We start from the raw sequence: 20,101 nt of genomic DNA, 5'->3' as shown, positions 1-20,101 counted from the left end.
GGCAACTTCAGGAGAATGTTTTTTTTTACAACTCAGACTAGGCATAAAAGTAGTAGTTTTAAAGATGTCTCACATTCGTCTCCACTGACGAATACATTGAGCTGATCTTCTACACCAGCGCACATCCGAGCAATGAGCTGTTTTTGCACGTTCTTTATCATGTCGAAGGTGGCCACACTGTAGATGTGACTGCTGTACGGGGTAGAGGCCATTAGCCTCATCTCCTCTTCATCTGCCTGTTGGATACCTACGGGGGAAAAAGACAAACCACAAACTCAAAGTTGTGGTAAAAGCAGAGTGGATGGTTCTTCATGAACATGTGGAAATTGTTGTGGTTTTCAATGCCCGCCAAATTTAGAGATGATTCCTCATTTTGAGCTAAGCTGAGGCGACACCAGTGAATTCTTAGCCATCCTTGTAAACTCACTGGCATTTGTTGACGAGGTAACGGGTGCATTTGCTCCAGGTCTGTAAATACTGGATGAAATGAGCAATCTGTAACAAAGTTAAGTGAGCATTTATTTTCCACGTTTGCATATTAAATGCTCTCTAGCTTTTCTGTTCCACATTGGTTGGAAAGTCTGACAACATGGGCAGTAAATATGAAAAGGGTTTATGATGCTATATTCCTCTGTAAAACTTTGACACTGTTGGAAGAGTTGTACCCATGCATAGATTTAAGTTTGACTAAGAAAGCTGGTATCCTGTGAACTTTCTTATTGAGAGAGGTACTTACTAATAAATATTTGTATTGCTTTTAAACAGGGTTAGCTATGATATGGGTTAAAGGTCTTTCATAAGTGCCTATTTGGTGGGGCTGGGGTTTAAACCCAACAACCTTTTTGATAAGAGGCACTGAGCAATTACCATTACTTCCTGCACCTTCCAGTGTTTCTATAAAACACGTGACTGTAGACCCACAAAAGTTAAGAAGTCATATTTGCCAAAAGAAGCCATGTCACTGTAAGCTTAGCCTTAAGACAACTCCACCAAACTCCACCTTTAAGAATCCTTTTAAAGCTGGGATAACCTCCAGAAACATGATGGCTAGCCCGATAAGTTGTCTCTAGGGAACGTACCGGGAAGTTTACAGAAGTCCTCTGACAAAAACTAAAAACCATTCGTGTCTCGCTAAGCAGTTTTCTATCAGTGATCTGTTTCCACTGACTGCAAAAGATGGGCTATTATTCCTGAACCACCAGGCCTCTTTAACTCCATAGCAACATCCCAGTGGTGTTTCTGCATCTGAGTTTGTGGAAAGTCTGAGCGAAACTGGAGCATAAACACACATAAAAACCTGCTATCACTTGCTTGTAGGTTAACGATGTAGGAATTTAACCTTGTTCCATTACTACGTCACCACAGGTTGCTTTTGTTACAAACCCCTGCTAAAAGCATTAAATACGAATGGAAAATGTAATGTGGAGTGCAATAAAATTGCTCTGGCTGCGTACCGAGGACAAAGATCTCCACCCCCGTGCTCCGGAGCTGCTTGGCATAACTCGCCACTGGATCCTCAGATTTGCCATCTGTGATGATCACCAGCACTTTGGGAAGACCGTTTCTGGCGCCGGCCGCCTCACTGAAAGCATTTCTCAGAACGTAGTCCAGAGCATCACCTGGACCAATGAGAGAGAGAAAAGTTTTACTTCATTGGGTGTTCTTAGATTTAAATTGCAGAATGATGAGGAGAAAAACAACTATTTGATTCAGGAAATCTTTTTGTAGACCAAAACTCAAACTCAGCAATAAACCGAGCAGCAAAATCACAGATATCACAGAAGGATGAAACACAGCACATAATCATGATGAGAAATCCACCAGCAAACTTTTTGACATTTAACTCTCTGAGGTACCTTCATTGACCATGCTCTCCTTCAAGTTTGATATAAACTCGTTTTTTTTTTCTTTTCTTGATGAAATTTTATATTACTTGTAATTTTTTTGATCTGCCTTCTGAACATTTCATATGTGGTCTGTTTCAAAATTTGAGGATATAAAATGAGCATGGTCTTAGCAGCATATGGTTCAAATTCAGCGGCACTCCTGGCATTTCTGATTTCATCTTGCATGCACTATTCAGGCACTACTTCACTCTGCATACAGTTACCGCTACCTCTGTGAGATACTTTGCAGCCCAACTCTAATCCAGCTCTTTCATTTCATGCTGTATCTGACTTAATCATTGTCATTTCTCTTATTATCAATGCCTGCTCTGTTTTGTCAGAGGGTCCTGCTGCTGCTCTCTTTCCATGTACACCCATGGAAGGGCGTGGAGGTCCCAGATCAGAGCGATCTCGCCAGATTTAAATGACTTCACTTGCAATAACAATCCCGTTTTGACTCAAGTGTCCCTGACAAGGTTGCGTTTATTACTTTCTCAGCAAGTTAAACTGTGTGTAATGTGATTATAATTTTATTTCCCTGTACATTAATGGATGTGTTTTTAATTCCCTTACATCCCAGAGATTTGCCTGCATATTTGTCAAGTGAGCCAAGCGAGGCACACGTGAAATGAGCACTCACCTCACAAAAACAAATCACTCTTTAATAGCCGTGTATTAAAAAACAATTATGCTTGCTACCAAAGATAAACATCCCTCTTAAAAAGGGTGTTTCTGTACTGATTGAAAATGTCCCAGGTCAATTTAACTCCACAGAAAACCCAAAGAACTGAATAGCATCAACAGGTCACCTGTGTTCGTGTTGCCTCCTTTGTACGGCATTGAGCCAATGGCCCGCAGAAGCGCCGGTCTGGTCTGGTGTTCATTCAGGTTGAACTCAGTCCTGGCGTCATCACTGTACTGGACCACGCCTACCCGGGTTTTTTCCTCGCCAATATGAAAGGCTCCGGCCGCCGCAGAGATGAAGGAGCGTATGTATTTGAAGTTCGGCCTGCCCACGCTCCAGGAGCCATCCACCAAGAACACCACATCGCCAATGATGCTGGCAGAGCATCCTGGAAAAAAAGTTCAAGAGTGAAAAGGAAGAACACGCTGAACATTTTAAAGATGGTGATTTATCCGAAAAATGTCATTTTTCTGCTGCCGTATGTGAGTAATAGCCTTGGACTTTAGGCTTATTCAGTGACAGTACTTCCTCGATAACGTTAATGTTCTTTGTTGAGACTAAAAAAACCCACTCAGTCTTATTTTAAATTAAATAATGAGTTCTAAAGCCAAAACTGATTTGCATTGTTCCACTTTTGGCTCTGTCGTCTGAAAGTCAATTTGAGTGGATTTGTTTGGTTGATGCTTGAAATTAAGGCCTGGGGGTTAAACTAAGATGTCAGTAAATATCCCACTCATGAAGTTGAATCCTGTACATATGCCAGAAAAAGCATTTGCTAACAAGTGGCTCAACGAGGCTTCAGAAGTTGTTGGCCACGTCAAAGATCATCACGCCAAACAGCTCAGCGGTGCTGGTGTTCAAGTCCTGCCACTGTGTAGACCTGAATGTGGATGTGTCATCTGATTTTTGGGTTCCTCTCTCTAACATTAGAACAGTAGAACCTTCAGCTTACAGTATAACGTTTTGCCTAATCCAAAACTTTTAAACAGACCTTAACCACTAAAATTTTACTTGGGGGTGTTAAGATGTTGGATTTACTCGCATTCACTTTTCTCAATTCAGCATGTTTTAAAGTCATGATGCATTATTTTTTGTTAATTTAGACACTGTTTGTTCAACCAGACTTCATTGTCTCTCCTCTGCCCTGCTTTCTGGGAGTTTCCTCGTGACTTTCCCCTCATGAAGAGAAGGAAAAATCTGCACAACCTCGTCATCGTGTGCAGAACGGGGGCCAGGGCAGCAGCGGCAGCAGCAGCGCTCTTGTAAATCAGCATCTGTAATGGTTTCCACTTCTCTCAGCACTTCAGGGCTGGGTTCAGCTCACTCCCACAGCTCCAACAGCAGCAACCTCCCACCCCACCTACGACCCCCGCCGCACTGAGCATGTGCAGCTTCCTCTGTATTGGCATAACTGCTCGGCAGGGAACCAAATCGATGACCAAATCCTTCAGAGATTTATGGGGGCCTAATTTTGATTATTGCTATACAATGGGGTGTTTGTAGAGCCTTCCTTCACTGCTAAGCTCACACTGATGAACGCCACCCAGAAGAAAACCCACGAACAAAAAGTCGAGGAGGTACGGCAGTGGATTTATGACTCATTATCTGAGTAGGAAGTAAAACCCCTGGTCAAACTAAGGCGTGTAATAAGTGAACAAAAGTACTCACTGACTGAATCCGAAGAGTCTGGTTTCCTGGAAGTTCCTCTCGTGCTTCCACTAGATTCAACTGAAAGACAATGAAACAATCGCGTAATTACAAAAGTCTGAGACGGTTCATATCATCTATTGTGCTGAAATTATCCTCAGGAAACCCAATATCTTTACAGTGATGACATGTTATGAATCATTTTCTGTCACTGTTTTTCTTCATCTGAAGGCAGACCTCTGAAATCAGCCCAAGTCTTGTGTTTTAAATTTCCCTACGTAGGATTTATCCTCTCATCAGAGGGTTTCTTGAGCAATTTTTCCTTTTTCTCGATGCAACAAACTTCCAAATGAGCTCCCAAATGGAGAAACTGTCAGGTTGATGTCATAGTTTGTGTAGGATTTCCAGCATAGCTCAAGCTCAGAGGGCTTCTCAGATCATCAGTTGTCCCCACCAAAAACTGCTGCCATGATGTCAGTGAAAGCTTGAAATCTGGGTCAGTGTCCCATTTCATACTTTATGATGTAAACATCATAAACATGGATTAGGCCTATTCCTGGTTTTGACAATACCAAACCTTTCCTTCCTTCCTCTGAACACCAAAGTGCTTTACATTTTATTTACAAGTTGTTATCTTTGAATGCCTTCAGTCTTTTCTATTGGTTGATTTTTACCTACAAACCTCTCCTTGGAGTGGTTTCCTCTAAGTGCTGTTCATGTATGAGTAAAAACCATAACCAGTATGACTTTAATCCTCATTGTATTTTACAATTGTTTGTTCCGAAACAGAATTAGGTAAAAAGGTACTTTTTGTAAATTCTTTCTTTCTTTCTTTCTTTTTTTAATGATCCAAAATATAAAGCGTGTCTTTATCTGGTGTTGAATGAGTCTGAACTACAATCAGGCTAAAAAAAAAAAATCTAATACCTCTTAGTGCAATAAGATGGTGCAGTATGTTAATACATTAACTTTATTTGAAGGTGCTTTTTCAAAAATTACATTCTGCAAAATGTGCATAAATCTTTCACCAACAGGGGCAATGTGTTGAAATGTGTGCTGCTGTTATCCTTTGGTATCTGCCCCCTAGTGGTGAACATTTTAGTAACATGTTTGTAAGGGTGATTGCAAAAAGTACCTTTAATTATGCTATCCCTATCTCCTGGAAAAATCTGAGCTGATTACTATGTGGGAATTTAAGTCAGTGTTACAGAACTGAGAAAATAATACTGGTAGATGTTGCGTCCACTGACTGTAGCGTTTGACAGTTGTATTTGTGTGTTTATGCTTATATCTGTTATCTTTTAGGCCAGGTAACGCTTCAAAATAGGTTTTTAATCTCACTGAGACCTTTACCTTAATAATAACAGGCTGTAATAATTCAAAAATGTCTTCAGCCAAGTGACCAAAGTGAATAATGAAATTTTATCTTTTGGTGCTGGAACTGTTGATTATGGTAAAGTAATATAGAGGAAAAATGTTGATGGAAATCTGTGGTAGACACGCTACAGGTTGCTGTTTTCCAAGTGCAGAGGAACAAATTATTTTTGAATTGCAAAAGGGTCAAAAGAAGCAATGTTTACTTATAAATTCTCATCGCACAACTTAATGTAGCCATTATTTTTGTACAATACAATTTGAGCTGCTCTTGTGTCTTTTTTCTGTAATTAGGTAGTGGTAAACTGTTAAAAAAAAATTCTGTAAATAGTAAAACCCCTCCCTTCTGCATTAAAAAAAACACCTTTGAAGTCATGTTGTTCGTGTTGTTCCTCGTGACTGTTTTCAATTGTCTTGTTTTTGCTTTTGAATTTATGGTATCAATGAATAAGCCAAAGACAATTTTCTCTCTCTCCTAAGTAACTGTCAGACTACTAACCAGTAAAAGCAGCAGTTGAGAAAAAAGGCTCACAAGCACGATTGTTTGGTGTTTTTTTTCTAGAACTTCTGACCATATCACATGGTGTTCACCAGCAGAATGGAAAATGTATACAACTGGAATCTGTCCTGGGTGGCTCCCTGTGCTGCAGATTTGCTTAAATCTGTCAAGTCAGACTTTTAGTCTACAGTTTTTAAACTTTGGCAAAGCTAAAAATTGTCTCCAAATGTCATGCTAAATGGACCTTGTGGTGAGATTGCTTTGTGATTTACTGTTTCCAGGATAAAGAATTAAATACAAACCTATTTTTAAGTCAAATTAAAGCAATTTAAATAAAGAAATAAATTTGAGGTTGTTTCCTTGAATGACGAACAGTCTGCTGTACTGAAACACCAAAATACTGAAACTAATGTAGAAACCGAGCAATGCTATTAACATATACTGGTAAAAGAGCAACACCTGGCAATCTTATGTGTCTCTCTGTTATCTTCCACACTCGGTGTTAGTTTGTGGGCCATCCTGACTTCCTGCCAGAAACTGACCAGCTGCAGATTAACCTCACAAGCTTTTTACGGGACATCCGGCATTGATTTCCACAAGCACACAAATTCAGAGACACGGTGACTCACGTGTGATCTGGCCGGAGATGGGCAGACTCTGCTCTGATCCAGAATATGCAGTTATCATTACGACATAATCCACATCTGGAGTCAGGTCTGAAATGGAGGTCTTAGTGGCAGATGCAGGCAGAGTAAATTCTTTTGTTGGTTCTTCTACAAGAATGCAGAAAGTCAGAGGGAAGTCATTAGGAAACTATTACATGACTTGATTTCTCCAAGAGTCAAAACAGGGCTTCAGAAAAACCTGATTTCGACTGCTGACCCGGGGACTGGAATAGCCATGTAAACACACAATAGTATAATTCGATTTAATAAAAAAAACTTTCTGTGTTACTATAAACCAAAACACACATTATTTTAACCCTTTAATGCCCCTGAATGTTCCATAAGATGAATGGTAATTATTTGTTAAAAGATATCTTAGCGTCAGTTAATAGAAAGGAACAATATTAACAGATTATATTTAATGTCAAAAATTTCTCTAATTCTCCTCTAATTACTGAAACTCGAACTGTAAAGCTTACAAACTAATTATCAGTTACTTTTTTATTTAACCAAAAACAGAAATGTAAAAATATTTACTGTTGTATATTAGGCCTATTTCTTGACAAAACATATCAACCTTGGTGTTTATCACTTACCCATCCTAGCTTATTTATTTAGTATATTTTTAACATCGTTTGAAACTTTTCTAGGTTGACCTTTTTTTTTTTAACAAAAATGACTATCCCTTTGCTATCTCAGCAAAAAAAAAAAAAAGCTAACTGGCTAATCTATTTGCTAATTGACATGAATAGAAAGGCTAATGTTAAAGTTAGCTATATGGGCAGGCAGCCAAGGTATGTAACTGTTACCCTTAATTCTTAGTCAATATACAGGGAGTGCAGAATTATTAGGCAAATGAGTATTTTGTCCACATCATCCTCTTCATGCATGTTGTCTTACTCCAAGCTGTATAGGCTTGAAAGCCTACTACCAATTAAGCATATTAGGTGATGTGCATCTCTGAAATGAGAAGGGGTGTGGTCTAATGACATCAACACCCTATATCAGGTGTGCATAATTATTAGGCAACTTCCTTTCCTTTGGCAAAATGGGTCAAAAGAAGGACTTGACAGGCTCAGAAAAGTCAAAAATAGTGAGATATCTTGCAGAGGGATGCAGCAGTCTTAAAATTGCAAAGCTTCTGAAGCGTGATCATCGAACAATCAAGCGTTTCATTCAAAATAGTCAACAGGGTCGCAAGAAGCGTGTGGAAAAACCAAGGCGCAAAATAACTGCCCATGAACTGAGAAAAGTCAAGCGTGCAGCTGCCAAGATGCCACTTGCCACCAGTTTGGCCATATTTCAGAGCTGCAACATCACTGGAGTGCCCAAAAGCACAAGGTGTGCAATACTCAGAGACATGGCCAAGGTAAGAAAGGCTGAAAGGCGACCACCACTGAACAAGACACACAAGCTGAAACGTCAAGACTGGGCCAAGAAATATCTCAAGACTGATTTTTCTAAGGTTTTATGGACTGATGAAATGAGAGTGAGTCTTGATGGGCCAGATGGATGGGCCCGTGGCTGGATTGGTAAGGGCAGAGAGCTCCAGTCCGACTCAGACGCCAGCAAGGTGGAGGTGGAGTACTGGTTTGGGCTGGTATCATCAAAGATGAGCTTGTGGGGCCTTTTTCGGGTTGAGGATGGAGTCAAGCTCAACTCCCAGTCCTACTGCCAGTTTCTGGAAGACACCTTCTTCAAGCAGTGGTACAGGAAGAAGTCTGCATCCTTCAAGAAAAACATGATTTTCATGCAGGACAATGCTCCATCACACGCGCCCAAGTACTCCACAGCGTGGCTGGCAAGAAAGGGTATAAAAGAAGAAAAACTAATGACATGGCCTCCTTGTTCACCTGATCTGAACCCCATTGAGAACCTGTGGTCCATCATCAAATGTGAGATTTACAAGGAGGGAAAACAGTACACCTCTCTGAACAGTGTCTGGGAGGCTGTGGTTGCTGCTGCACGCAATGTTGATGGTGAACAGATCAAAACACTGACAGAATCCATGGATGGCAGGCTTTTGAGTGTCCTTGCAAAGAAAGGTGGCTATATTGGTCGCTGATTTGTTTTTGTTTTGTTTTGAATGTCAGAAATGTATATTTGTGAATGTGGAGATGTTATATTGGTTTCACTGGTAAAATAAATAATTGAAATGGGTATATATTTGTTTTTGTTAAGTTGCCTAATAATTATGCACAGTAATAGTCACCTGCACACACAGATATCCCCCTAAAATAGTTAAAACTAAAAACAAACTAAAAACTACTTCCAAAAACATTCAGCTTTGATATTAATGAGTTTTTTGGGTTCATTGAGAACATGGTTGTTGTTCAATAATAAAATTATTCCTCAAAAATACAACTTGGCTAATAATTCTGCACTCCCTGTAGAAGTGCAAGCTACAGTTTTGGAGTTTGGTCAGCTAGCTAATAGTATGTAGCTGTTACAACTTTTTGTTGATGAATATACATATTAAAGTTAATATTAGTTCTGTTAGTTAGCTCGTTCAGCAATAGCAATGATATGTCACATTCACATCATAGCCTCATCAATTTAGTCCTTGTAAAGCCTTCATGTTGAAAAGCTAATAATCTCAGTACCTGTTTCTTGTCAGAAAAGATCTGTTTGAAAGTAATATGCTACTAACTTAGTACACTTTCTTAAGATGGCTTTTCAATAGCAATTGCCCATAAATAACTCAACATTAGCTCTGTTAAATAAAAAAAATTATTTCGCTTACTTTTACTTACATGTTTGTATTTAAACTGATGCTAGTTTTGTTAATTAGCAACAGTATGTCCCTAACCTGTCAATGATTTAATAGTTCTGTTAATTAGTGTCTGCGTTTGATCGTATGTAAGTGGACGTTATACACCTGTGAATGTTTGAATGTTAGTTAAGTGTAAATGACATATTTTTACTATCTACATTTGACTTTGTGTAAGCTGATGTTAGCTCTGTCAGCTATTAAAAGTATGTCTGTGTTTGATTGTATATAAGTTGATGTTAATTTTAGTTAGCAACAATAAGTCACTTACACCTGGCAACATTTAAATATATATAAGCTAAAGTTAGTTCTATTAGTCAGTGTATGACTATATGTTAGTGCTATTTTTCCATGCATAAGAAGAAACTTGTTCTCCCGTAATTTTTACTAACAATTTTTGAAATTAAATAGAATACAGAAGTCTTAGTTGAGGACATTTTACTGGGTTTTGAATGATGATTCTGAAATATGAGTTGGTGACTATCAGCATACAAATTAATGTTAGTTCTATCAGTAAGTTAGTACAATATAGTACAAGTATATATACTCTAAGGCTGTGCTTCGTGAACATGTTGAAACAGCACATGGTCTTTCTGAAAGTGGTGAGTTATTTTGGATAAAGTCTTGGATCATTTGAAATAATAGCTCTTCTTTTTAAATCTATACATAAATATCTCAGCTATTACATAAAAGGTCTTACATGTGCATGCCTGAGCTAAAGTAACACAGATTGCAGTTTGCAATGTCAGTGCTGGCAAAGTGCAGCGCTGGCAACCGATGATAAGATTTCTCCATTCATAACGTTTTTCTTTTTTTATCATTAGAAGCTCCTGGAGCTAAACTTGTGTCTGCAGAAACCTTTAGATAATTGCGGTAAGTGCTGAGTCCTGTCAGGTCGAGTGAAATCTTTATGACACTTTTAATGTTACGGGCATGGCACGACAGAACCCGCAGGTTTAATGAGCACCAACCTGTGTCTGAGGTCACTTCTATTCTGTAACCCTGTATCCTCGACCGTGGTCTCCTCCACATCATTTCCACTGAGTTCTCACTTAAAATCCTAAATCTTAAGTCTGATGGAGGGTCCACTGTGAAGAAAAAAACATCAATGCAGTTAGCGCTTTATCTTTAAGAGAGAAGTGTATTGTAGTGATCATTATATAAAAGGACCAACAGTCAACACTTCCAAGGTGAAGTTAGACAAGTTCACTGTTGGCGCAAACAACACAAGACGCACCAAACTACAAATGAGAGGAAAGCCATTTTGAAGACAAAAAAATGACCTCCGTTTGGCTCGTGTGGCTACAATCAACAACTCAGGCAACAGACCAAGACAACAAACACAACACAACGGTATCTAACACTTAGGAAGGACACACAAAGGGTTCATATATGAGACCTGGTGAATTTCAGGCGTGATCACGAATACGGAAGCAAAAAACAGAGGTCAAATGAATTTTAAGAACAACAGGCGATGGCATGTATTTAAAAAATGCGTTTGAGGTCTTTTAGTCTTGAGTCTTTATTCTACTCGTGTGGGATTTACCCTCCCAGCTTTTATGTAACATTTTAAAATCTTTGTTGATTGGTAAAACCAGATTTATAAAATTAAGACAACAGCATCTAAAATGGAAAATTCAACATCAAACACCTAAGACATGAAGTATAATCAGTCATAAATGGTATTACTGACACCTCTGTTCAGCCACATAGCTTTATTGTGAGACTTTTTTGTTTTTATATCCTGACATCGCTAATTCAATCTTATTAAATGAACTTCATTTTTTAAAATATTGCATTGATTCAGTTTAAATGGGGGTCCTAAGGAACAAAACCTTTAAGGAATTAAAATTTGAATGATGACTGTTTTCTGATTAAGATTTCACTGCTATTACCTGGTGTTTAAATTTGAACATTAACAAGTCAACACACAGTATTTCCCAACTACATAATTACATAGCGATCCCTACAGGGAACAGCCACAATAATAATGATAATAATAGTAATAATGATAAAATATAATTATATTTAAAAAATATTCAATTGTTTTGGCCTGTGTTTGCTTCCGTACCTCTCATGGATATAGATAACAACGCCTTTTAAACATTTTGAATCCTGAAATGTTTGTGGCTGGTGATGTCGTGGTGAAAGGTTTTTTTTACTTTGAAAATCACCAGCCACGATCTCCTCCTGTCAGCTAACTCCAACATGGACTGACGGACATCCAGCAGTCTGTCCATGACCTCAATCCAACACAGGATGTTGAATTGACCAAGAAAGTGCTGATTATACAATGGATAAAGACCGGAGTCATCACTCTCATTGTCTCCATTGCAAACCTCATAAAAGAATACACAATGTCAGTGCAGACATGTGTACATCTTTTTCTTATGTTTCCAAAGAATCTACACCAGAGGTTCTTAAACTATTTAAGTCTAAAAAAAAAAAAGCATCCATAATCTACCTTTGTTGGAAATTTACCATACAGTTTAGACTCCAAGAATACTTCTAGGATTCGGATCATAGTTTAAGAACCACTGGTCTTTGTCATGTTAACCAGCAAACCAAACTGACATGGAGGATAATAATTATATTTATTCACAGAGCATGTCTCTAAACGTATGTTATCAAGTTCTTTCCACAAGCAACAAAACAAGCAGATCATGCATGTGTACATGAAAAGTTGTTGACAACAACTTAGGACAATGGACAAAAAGTTTCCATGTACACGAGGGACCACAGACTGTTTTTAAAGAAATATTTTAAAATGATATTCTTCAGGTTGGGGTGCTTATTTATGACGCTCTAGCTTGCTATCAAGATAATACACAAAGATGTTGACTCTAACTTGGTGCTACAAAAAAGGCATTCAGTCACGATACGGCTTTAAATAGCTGAATATAAACACAACTGTCTGTCTGGCTCAGGCACAAAAGCAGAGACAAATCTGTTTCTATAACAGGAAGTGTAACTTTGTTCCTGACAAATGAGAATAACGGTTTTCAGTTATTTCCTTCTTGTCAATAAATCCCACACAAAGCTCCCAAGTGGTTTATATTTTTCAAAGTGATTGAGTAATTTCCAAAAACAGCTGTTCAAAGCTGAAGATTTTGGCAAACATACAGGAGAGCACACATTTGGGACTATATTTAGAGGCGGATTAACAGAAATATGGTGCCCACATTTGCCAGAATCAAAAACTGAGTCCATCAGTGTTCCGAGGTCTACAGTGGAGCTCTATGGCAAATAGAAATATTAAAGAAGGTGACTTATTACCAGAAGGAAACGTCCGCTGTTAGTTTGGGATTTTTTGTGGGATTGGTTGACTGTAAAGAAAAATGCACGATAAACCTCTGCATGTAACAAACAGGTGGAAAAACTCTGTCTAGTTCTTAATCTTTTCATGCTGGAGGAAGTTTATCAGCACATGTTCGCAGCGGGTAACCTGAGCTCCGGAGTTTGTAATCATCTCGTCAACCTTTGCAGCTGCACGGATTAAATAAATCTAAATACAGATGATCTAGCAACAGTTTATAGATTAGCCGGGATTTCTAGACCACCAACCAGTTGTTTTCATGTTAGTGTGGGGGAGGGGTGAAGAATATCATTGTAAAATATTGTCGTGAAGCCAAGACTGGGGGGTCAAGGCTTGACCGGGGAAGGTTACAGGACGTTAAAAATGGAGGAACCACCAACCTGGTGAATCAATTCAAGGGCCGTGTGGGGGAGGGGGCCACTGCTTCTGTTTCCGAACGGGGTATGAGAGCCAAAAACTACCCGACAAACTTCAGCTTTTAATCCAGACACACACTGTCACCATCCACACGCACATTCATCCACATTTTAAACACATCCAGGGCTCGGCTCTAAACTGCTTTTATTCTGCAGTTCTTGCTCTGAAATGTGACTGGAGCCGAGCCCTTCCTGTTTGGAGGCTTCTTCGTGCTCAAGGTGTTTCAGCCTTTAAGTCCGGCCCTAGCATCAAGCTATTGTGGAATATATGTGACCCATTACTGTGCTGTGACCCCTGGAAAGGCAGCCAGGGGCCCCCACTGAGACATTAAAGACAGAGAGGGAGTCTCAGGAGGTCAGAAAGTCTCTTGGAAAGGAGAGAAAAAGAAACTTTCCTTCTTTCTTTTTTAACTGTGCTTTCTTCTGCTTTAATTCTGAGATGATCCAGACTTCAGTGCAGCCAGTTGTCTCCTGTCCTAACCTCTGAAACCTCTGGAAAATAACGTGAAACTCATATTTTGTCTTTCCGTTCCATCAGGAGAAAAGACGTAGGGAGGAAACTTGGCCATGTGCCGCCTGGGCTTTTTCCTTTTTTGTCTCTTACTTTTTTGAAACTGGAGGAATGTAATCTGTTGTAACAGGCAGTCGGGGATTTCGAGCAATGGTGCCTCCTGGCGTTAAAAACTTAGACTGCATTTAATTTTAATCACATTTTTCTGTCTTTCAACATTGAAGAACAAGACTGTTTTGGTTTTCAATTACAGGAAAAAGGTGATGATATTCTCACCGTATATCTGATTTGGGGTTTTTTTTTGTTAATCACCAACATGAAGCCACATCTAACTACATAATTAAATCTGAGCTGCATTCATGCTCTCATTAAGTTGAATTTCACGGTTTAAACTGCTTCAAAAACAAAAGTAAGAATTAAAAAATCCTCCCGTCTAGAAACTCAAACTCAATATATTTCAAGCTCAGGTCGTTTTTCTCTTCAAGCAGAAATTCCTGATGGAAAAGTGAATCACTGGATCACAAAAAATCATCAAACAGAAGTTAAAATCAGAAGTTCAAACAAATCAATCCACAGGCACACATTTGCTTCAGTGATTTTTTTTTTATTCATTTAGGCTAAAAGTGCAGCTACACACAGCAGGCAGAGGAGAGACAGAGGTGAGAGGAGATGAAAGAAGTCAGATGTGTTGAATTAAAAGAAGTGGAGGAGGAGGAGCGGCTTTACCTTGCTCCTGGGCCTGAGAGGAGGACAGCAGCAGTGCCAGGACGGCAGCAACCGCTGCCAGAGAGAGCCTACTCTTCATCTTCAGCTCCGCTCGTCTCAGCAGCGCATGAATGAAACTGCGAGAGGAACCAAGGAGGCGATTAAACTCCCTCAGGGCTTCATAAAACTGTTAATCCTATCTGAACGAAAACCTCGGAGCTCATTAATCTTCATTCAAATCTACAGCAGGCTGAAAAATTATTAGAAAACGCAGCTTTGGAGAGAGGAATGAGTCTGAAAATCATCCTGACGATTGAAAAAGTTCCACAAGCAGCGACAAAAGACTTGACGGACTTCACATGTATAAATGTCTAAAACTCGCCAAAATCTACATATTGAAACTTTTAAAACTTTTACGAGTCCCACAAAAGCAAATCATTAGCCCATCTTTCCCCGTCAAATTCCGTTTTTCCACTGTCTAAAGGAGCTCGAATTATGTTGCATTAACTCTGCAGACTCCAATCAAGTATTTAATATCTCCTCCTGATGAAAATTACCCACTCTAACGGGCACAAAGTCTTTCCACTTTATCTTATTGGCGAGTTAAGCCGTGGCGCCGTGCGCAATTACGCACGCAATGTCGAGAAATAATCCACGCATTCACAAAATAGTCCAAACAAATATAGAAATGAATGGAATATTATTGAATTCAGATAGCTCAACTTTTAAACCTGAAATGAGTCTGTAATAAGTCGTGACAAAAAATAATCCCCCACAGATGGTACCAAAAATGTAAAAACCATGCAGGACTGACCTATAGAGGTGATTGGCTGAATTTTAGTTTTGCTTTAAAATAAAAAATAAAAATAAAAGGATAAAGGCTTCGCTGTAGACCCCCAGCCCGACACAAGGGAGAGTGAGGTGGTACGGAGTTGAAGTCAGAGCGCTCCGCGGATTTCTGCTTCCCAGGCGCGTCGGCGAGCCTCCTTCCAAGTGGGAAGAGTCTCCACACAATCTGCTACTTAACAGGGGGGCTGCTCCCAGCTCTGCCTGCCCCGCCGCGAGCTCTTACGACATCCAGCCGTGCCAAAAGTGATGTGTAACCTCTGAAAATGCAGGGAGACACACACACTCGGAAACTTTTACATAGTTTTCTGCATTCCTTTCCGGTGATGGTGGGCTTCTGTGCGTCTCGGCCGCAAGGAGACAGCAGCAGAGCGGGGTCGCGGGGGATTAGTGGGGGGAAACTGTCAAAGGTTTTTACCCTGTTTAAATTTTGTGAATCAACGGGAAAATATTACACAGTCTAGTAAACGAAACCTCGCGTCAGTCTTTTCCTTTTTAATCTGGAGTCCAGGGCCGGAACTGAAGTTTCTGGGGTCCCGGCAGGAGCTCACTAAGCTGGAACAGCTGCTTCAACTCAGTTCCACTCTGTGATCTGAAAAGTTACTCATAATATAAAGAATATACATGCAGTGTCTTCAAGGAGGTCCAGATATTTATTATATTTTTTAAAAGGATTGGATGTAGATTTTACTATAATAGCTCCAAAGTTGATCTGGGGCTTCCAGCATTCATCTGTTTTTAAGGTATCCAAAAGAAATTGTTACATTATCAAAACACATTCCCCCAGATCCAAGAATTCGATTTTAGAGGCACTCCAAAATCTGTCAAAGCTTATAAGTGCTATTTTATAGTGTACTCGCTGTACTTTACAACAATAACTGCTGGTACAGGAATGTATAACATATGAGCTCCACTGTATGATACTGGCAGCAGTTGACATTGTTCAGTGATCCTACGGTGAGGTCTGTACGTTTTTGGATAATAATAATAATAATAATAATAATAATAATAATGCACTTCATTTTATATATTGATCCACTGTCCTGGTGTGCAGAAAAATTATTAACTGCCCCCACATTATTACATGTTCATACACTCCACTTAGACCATCATTGATTTTAGTCTTATACGGCACTCTATGAGTCCTAAAATATTAGGGCACTGAGGGATGGTGCCACCAATACTTCCAATTGAACCTATAATTTGGTACAGTAGATACCACAAAATACTGTAACTGACAATTTGTCAAAGCACATCAAAATTTCCACCCTTATTTCTAACATTTTTACTCCCAAAATTTGTTAAAGTAACTCTGAAATTGCTTGGCTGTCATTATCCTTTTTTATGGTGCCTCTTTAATTAGTTTTTTTTTTTTAAACCCAACAGAATACTTCTGTCAAAACTTTCAACGCAGCAACCTGAGTAATGATTTTGTGAACTTTGATATTTTCCAACTTTTAAGGGTATCAATGAAATTATTTTTTGTTATATCTCCTCCAAAAATATCCCAGTTTTCACGATTTCAAAGGTAAAGTGTGTAAAACCTCACCGATGGACAAAAAATTGCAATCAACTGAGTTCTGTTTTCTTACTCCTCCCATTTCAACAACAACAGAATCCTAACTACAGTGGTTGCTGTGGGTCAAACAAGTCTGGCCACTGTTCATCTGTAGTGAGTGTAGGCTATCAGCACACTGTTTACCTCAGCTGTCATTATGCTGGGTTTCCACATCAATTTACTCTGGAGTGGTCTTTTAAACTTTGAATAGGAGTAGATGATTAAGAAAAGCTGAGTTCTGTCCAGTGATAGCAATAAGGTGTCATTGGAGGAGAGTGGGGATGTCCTGAACTTTTCTGGTGGTAACAGCTGCAGTTTTAGCCTCTGTTAGCCTCTGTTAGCCTCTGTTAGCTCCTATACACAAAACTTTCTTTAAAGTGGCTCCAAAATTGTTGGGCTCTGACACACTGAATTAACTCTTATATAATGTAAGAATGCAGTGAAACTGTATATGAGAGGAAAAGTGTGATTTAATAAAAAAATATTAGCTGGCAAAATGTTAGCTTACAACCAGCTGTTGTTGTTGTTGCTTAGCCGGCCCATAGCTGTCTGCAGATGGCAGTGTTGAATGTCTATTCTCCTGACAATAAGTACTTTTGATTATGTTGGCAATAAATGAGCATGAGCTGAATGTTGATGGAAAAAGACTAATCTCCATGTTCACTATTTCCATATGAAAGAGTTATTATTTACACCCACCAACTCACAAAATACGTGAGAACAGCATATTTTACCTTATGTCTAAATGTTATTTTGCTATTGCTACTGTTATTGTATTATTGTAAGGTGACCTTGAGGGTCTTAAAGGCGCCTATAAATAAAATGTATTATTATTATTAGTAGTAGTAGTAATATATTTTTCTAGTTTGATTAACGATAACAGACATAATCTAAAGTTTTTATTTGATACCATCAACAAACTTCTTCATCCTCCTCACTCTGCTATCACTCCAATATCTTCTAATGACTGCGAAAAAATTCACTGGCAAGATCAACAGTACCAGATCACAGCTCAAGTCTGTACCCCGTTAACCACCCAAGTCGCTCACCCATTTCTGTTGTCTGAGTTCAAACCATTTCTTCAATAGCTCTTTTGGATATAGTCTCACACATCCACACTTTACCCTGCCAAACGGACATTATCACTCCTAAATTCATTAAAGAGTTTCTCCCTGTCATCTCCTCCAGCTTCTCTCTATTGTCAATCAGTCCCTTTCATCTGTCAGTTCCAGATTACTTTAAAACAGCCGGCATCTTTCCTCTACTAAAAAACCCTCCTTAGATCCCACTGTTTTAAATAATTAAAGGCAAATTTCCAAACTATCGTTTATTTCTAAAATCCTTGAGAAAGCTGATGCTTGTCAGTTCCTTCAGATTGTTGAAGGAAACAACATCTTTGATAAATTCCAATCCGGTTACAGACATTATTGAAAATTACTAACAACAACCTTATGCGCTCGGATGAGGGTGAACATTCCCGTTTAGTCCTGCTCGGCTTATCTGCAGCCTTTGGTACTTTTGATCATGCTACTCTTATTAGCAGGCTACAAAACTGGGTTGGCATCACTGGCACTGCTCTCAAATGGTTTTCTTCATACTTATCAAACAGATATTTCAGAATTCATATTAATCGATGTATATTGTCATCTGTAATGCTCGTATGTGGAGTGCCCCAGGGCTCAATCCATGGACCAGTTCTGTTTCTTTATATATGTTACCTGTGAGCCAACAAATTAATGGTTTTATTGGAATCTCCTACCACTACTATGCAGATGACACACAGTTATATTTTTCTGTCGAGCCCAACAATGTCTCCTGCCTCCTGTTTTGTTTTGGGTTTTTTGCCATTATTAATTGGATCTATTCTAATTTCCTCCATCTCAGTTCCTGTAGACCTGAGGTTCCAGTTCTCAGCCCAGACAGTTTCTCTAAGGCAGGTAGTCAGTACAACGGCCCCCTCACCAAAAATATACAATCATCTGCTAAAAACCTTGGTATCACTTTTGATCAGCACCTGCATTTTGAAAATCATATCTCAAAGGTTACCCAGTCTTGTTTCCTTCATTTGAGAAATATTGTGAAATTCAAACTTTTAGTGTCAGTCACTCATCCTAAACTTTTAGTAAACACTTTGATTTTTGCAATTTACTTTTCACATGTGTCTCTCAGTCCTCCAAAGCTCATCTTCAATAGGCAGCAGCAAGGCTGCTAACAAAAGCTAGCTGGCAGTCTCATATTACACCTATCCTTGCATCCCTTCACTGGCTTTCAGTGTAATTCAGGATTTACTTTAAAATTCTGGTATTAACATATTTAGCTGCTTGTTTAGCTGAGCTTCTAACATCTTATTCATGCAGCCGACCTCTCAATCGTCTAACCGGGACCTTCTGTCCCTCGCTGTGATTTTAATACCAGAGGTGATCTGTGCTTTTGAGGTTGTACTGCTCAAACTGTGGAACAGCCTTCCTCAGTCAATCAGGTCGGCCGACTCTGTTATTTGTTTTAAGTGAATGGTGAAAACTCTTTTTTATAGCGTTTCATTAATCCGTTCCCTTCATTTGTTGCCATAGTTTGAAACCATGTGTGCATGTATGTGTGTATGTTGGAATAAATGTTTGTCGGTATGGCTGATTATGTGTGTATTTATGTTTTTGTATGTTTTAACATGTACATTTATCTTCAGTGTGTGGCTCTTATTTGAACTGTGAAGCACTTTGTAACTCTGTGTTTTGAAGAGTGCTATATAAATAACATTATTATTATTATTTATTTATTTATTTATTTATCTATTTATTTATTTTATGTTTGTGGTAGAGACTTGGCTTCAGTTCAGGGGATATATAGTTGGAAGGAGCTATTTATGGTCTTGATATTTAAAGTAACTTGTAAGGTGTACTACGTATGTGGTCCATCTCTAGGCAACTACCCAAAACGTAATTAGACGGAATGATGGCATTCATTTTCTCCACGTGGAAGCCGCGGCAACGTGGCGACTTCCACAAACCAGTGCCTGCATGTATTTTTAATAGATTAATTCTACAACTGCACATCAGTTTTTCAAAAAATGTAAATACACACTAATAATTGAATATTTATGAGTATACAAGCTTTTTCCTGTTAAATAACCAACCCCCTGAAAAAGACTGACTGTAACTTTAAGATGAAGTAAATCTTAACTCGCAACTAATCTAAAGGTAGTTGTAGAGCCCTAAAATGTATACAT

The 20,101-nt window shown here is 38.9% G+C and overlaps 1 protein-coding gene across 5 annotated transcripts in view; it reads right to left on the bottom strand.

Annotated features, from left to right (window-relative positions):
- Positions 1-15,490, bottom strand: part of col12a1b (collagen, type XII, alpha 1b) — a 153,728-nt gene extending 138,238 nt beyond the window's left edge. For 4 of the 5 annotated variants that reach the window (XM_031751530.2, XM_039599428.1, XM_039599429.1 and 1 more), the window contains exons 1-8: positions 15,289-15,490; positions 14,496-14,611; positions 10,498-10,614; positions 6,721-6,864; positions 4,240-4,299; positions 2,696-2,959; positions 1,455-1,619; positions 74-247 (exon numbers count right to left, since the gene is read on the bottom strand). In XM_031751530.2, coding sequence (XP_031607390.2) covers positions 74-247; positions 1,455-1,619; positions 2,696-2,959; positions 4,240-4,299; positions 6,721-6,864; positions 10,498-10,614; positions 14,496-14,574 — 1,003 coding nt within the window. In that variant the 5' untranslated portion in view covers positions 14,575-14,611; positions 15,289-15,490. The remainder of the gene's footprint in view (positions 1-73; positions 248-1,454; positions 1,620-2,695; positions 2,960-4,239; positions 4,300-6,720; positions 6,865-10,497; positions 10,615-14,495; positions 14,612-15,288) is intronic. The other variant, XM_039599432.1, reaches the window with a different exon arrangement.
- Between the last annotated feature and the right edge of the window lie 4,611 nt (positions 15,491-20,101).

Source organism: Oreochromis aureus, linkage group 15 (genome assembly GCF_013358895.1).
Source record: "Oreochromis aureus strain Israel breed Guangdong linkage group 15, ZZ_aureus, whole genome shotgun sequence".
Classification (NCBI taxonomy): Eukaryota; Metazoa; Chordata; class Actinopteri; order Cichliformes; family Cichlidae; genus Oreochromis; species Oreochromis aureus.
This window is presented reverse-complemented; position numbering and strand designations above follow the sequence as displayed.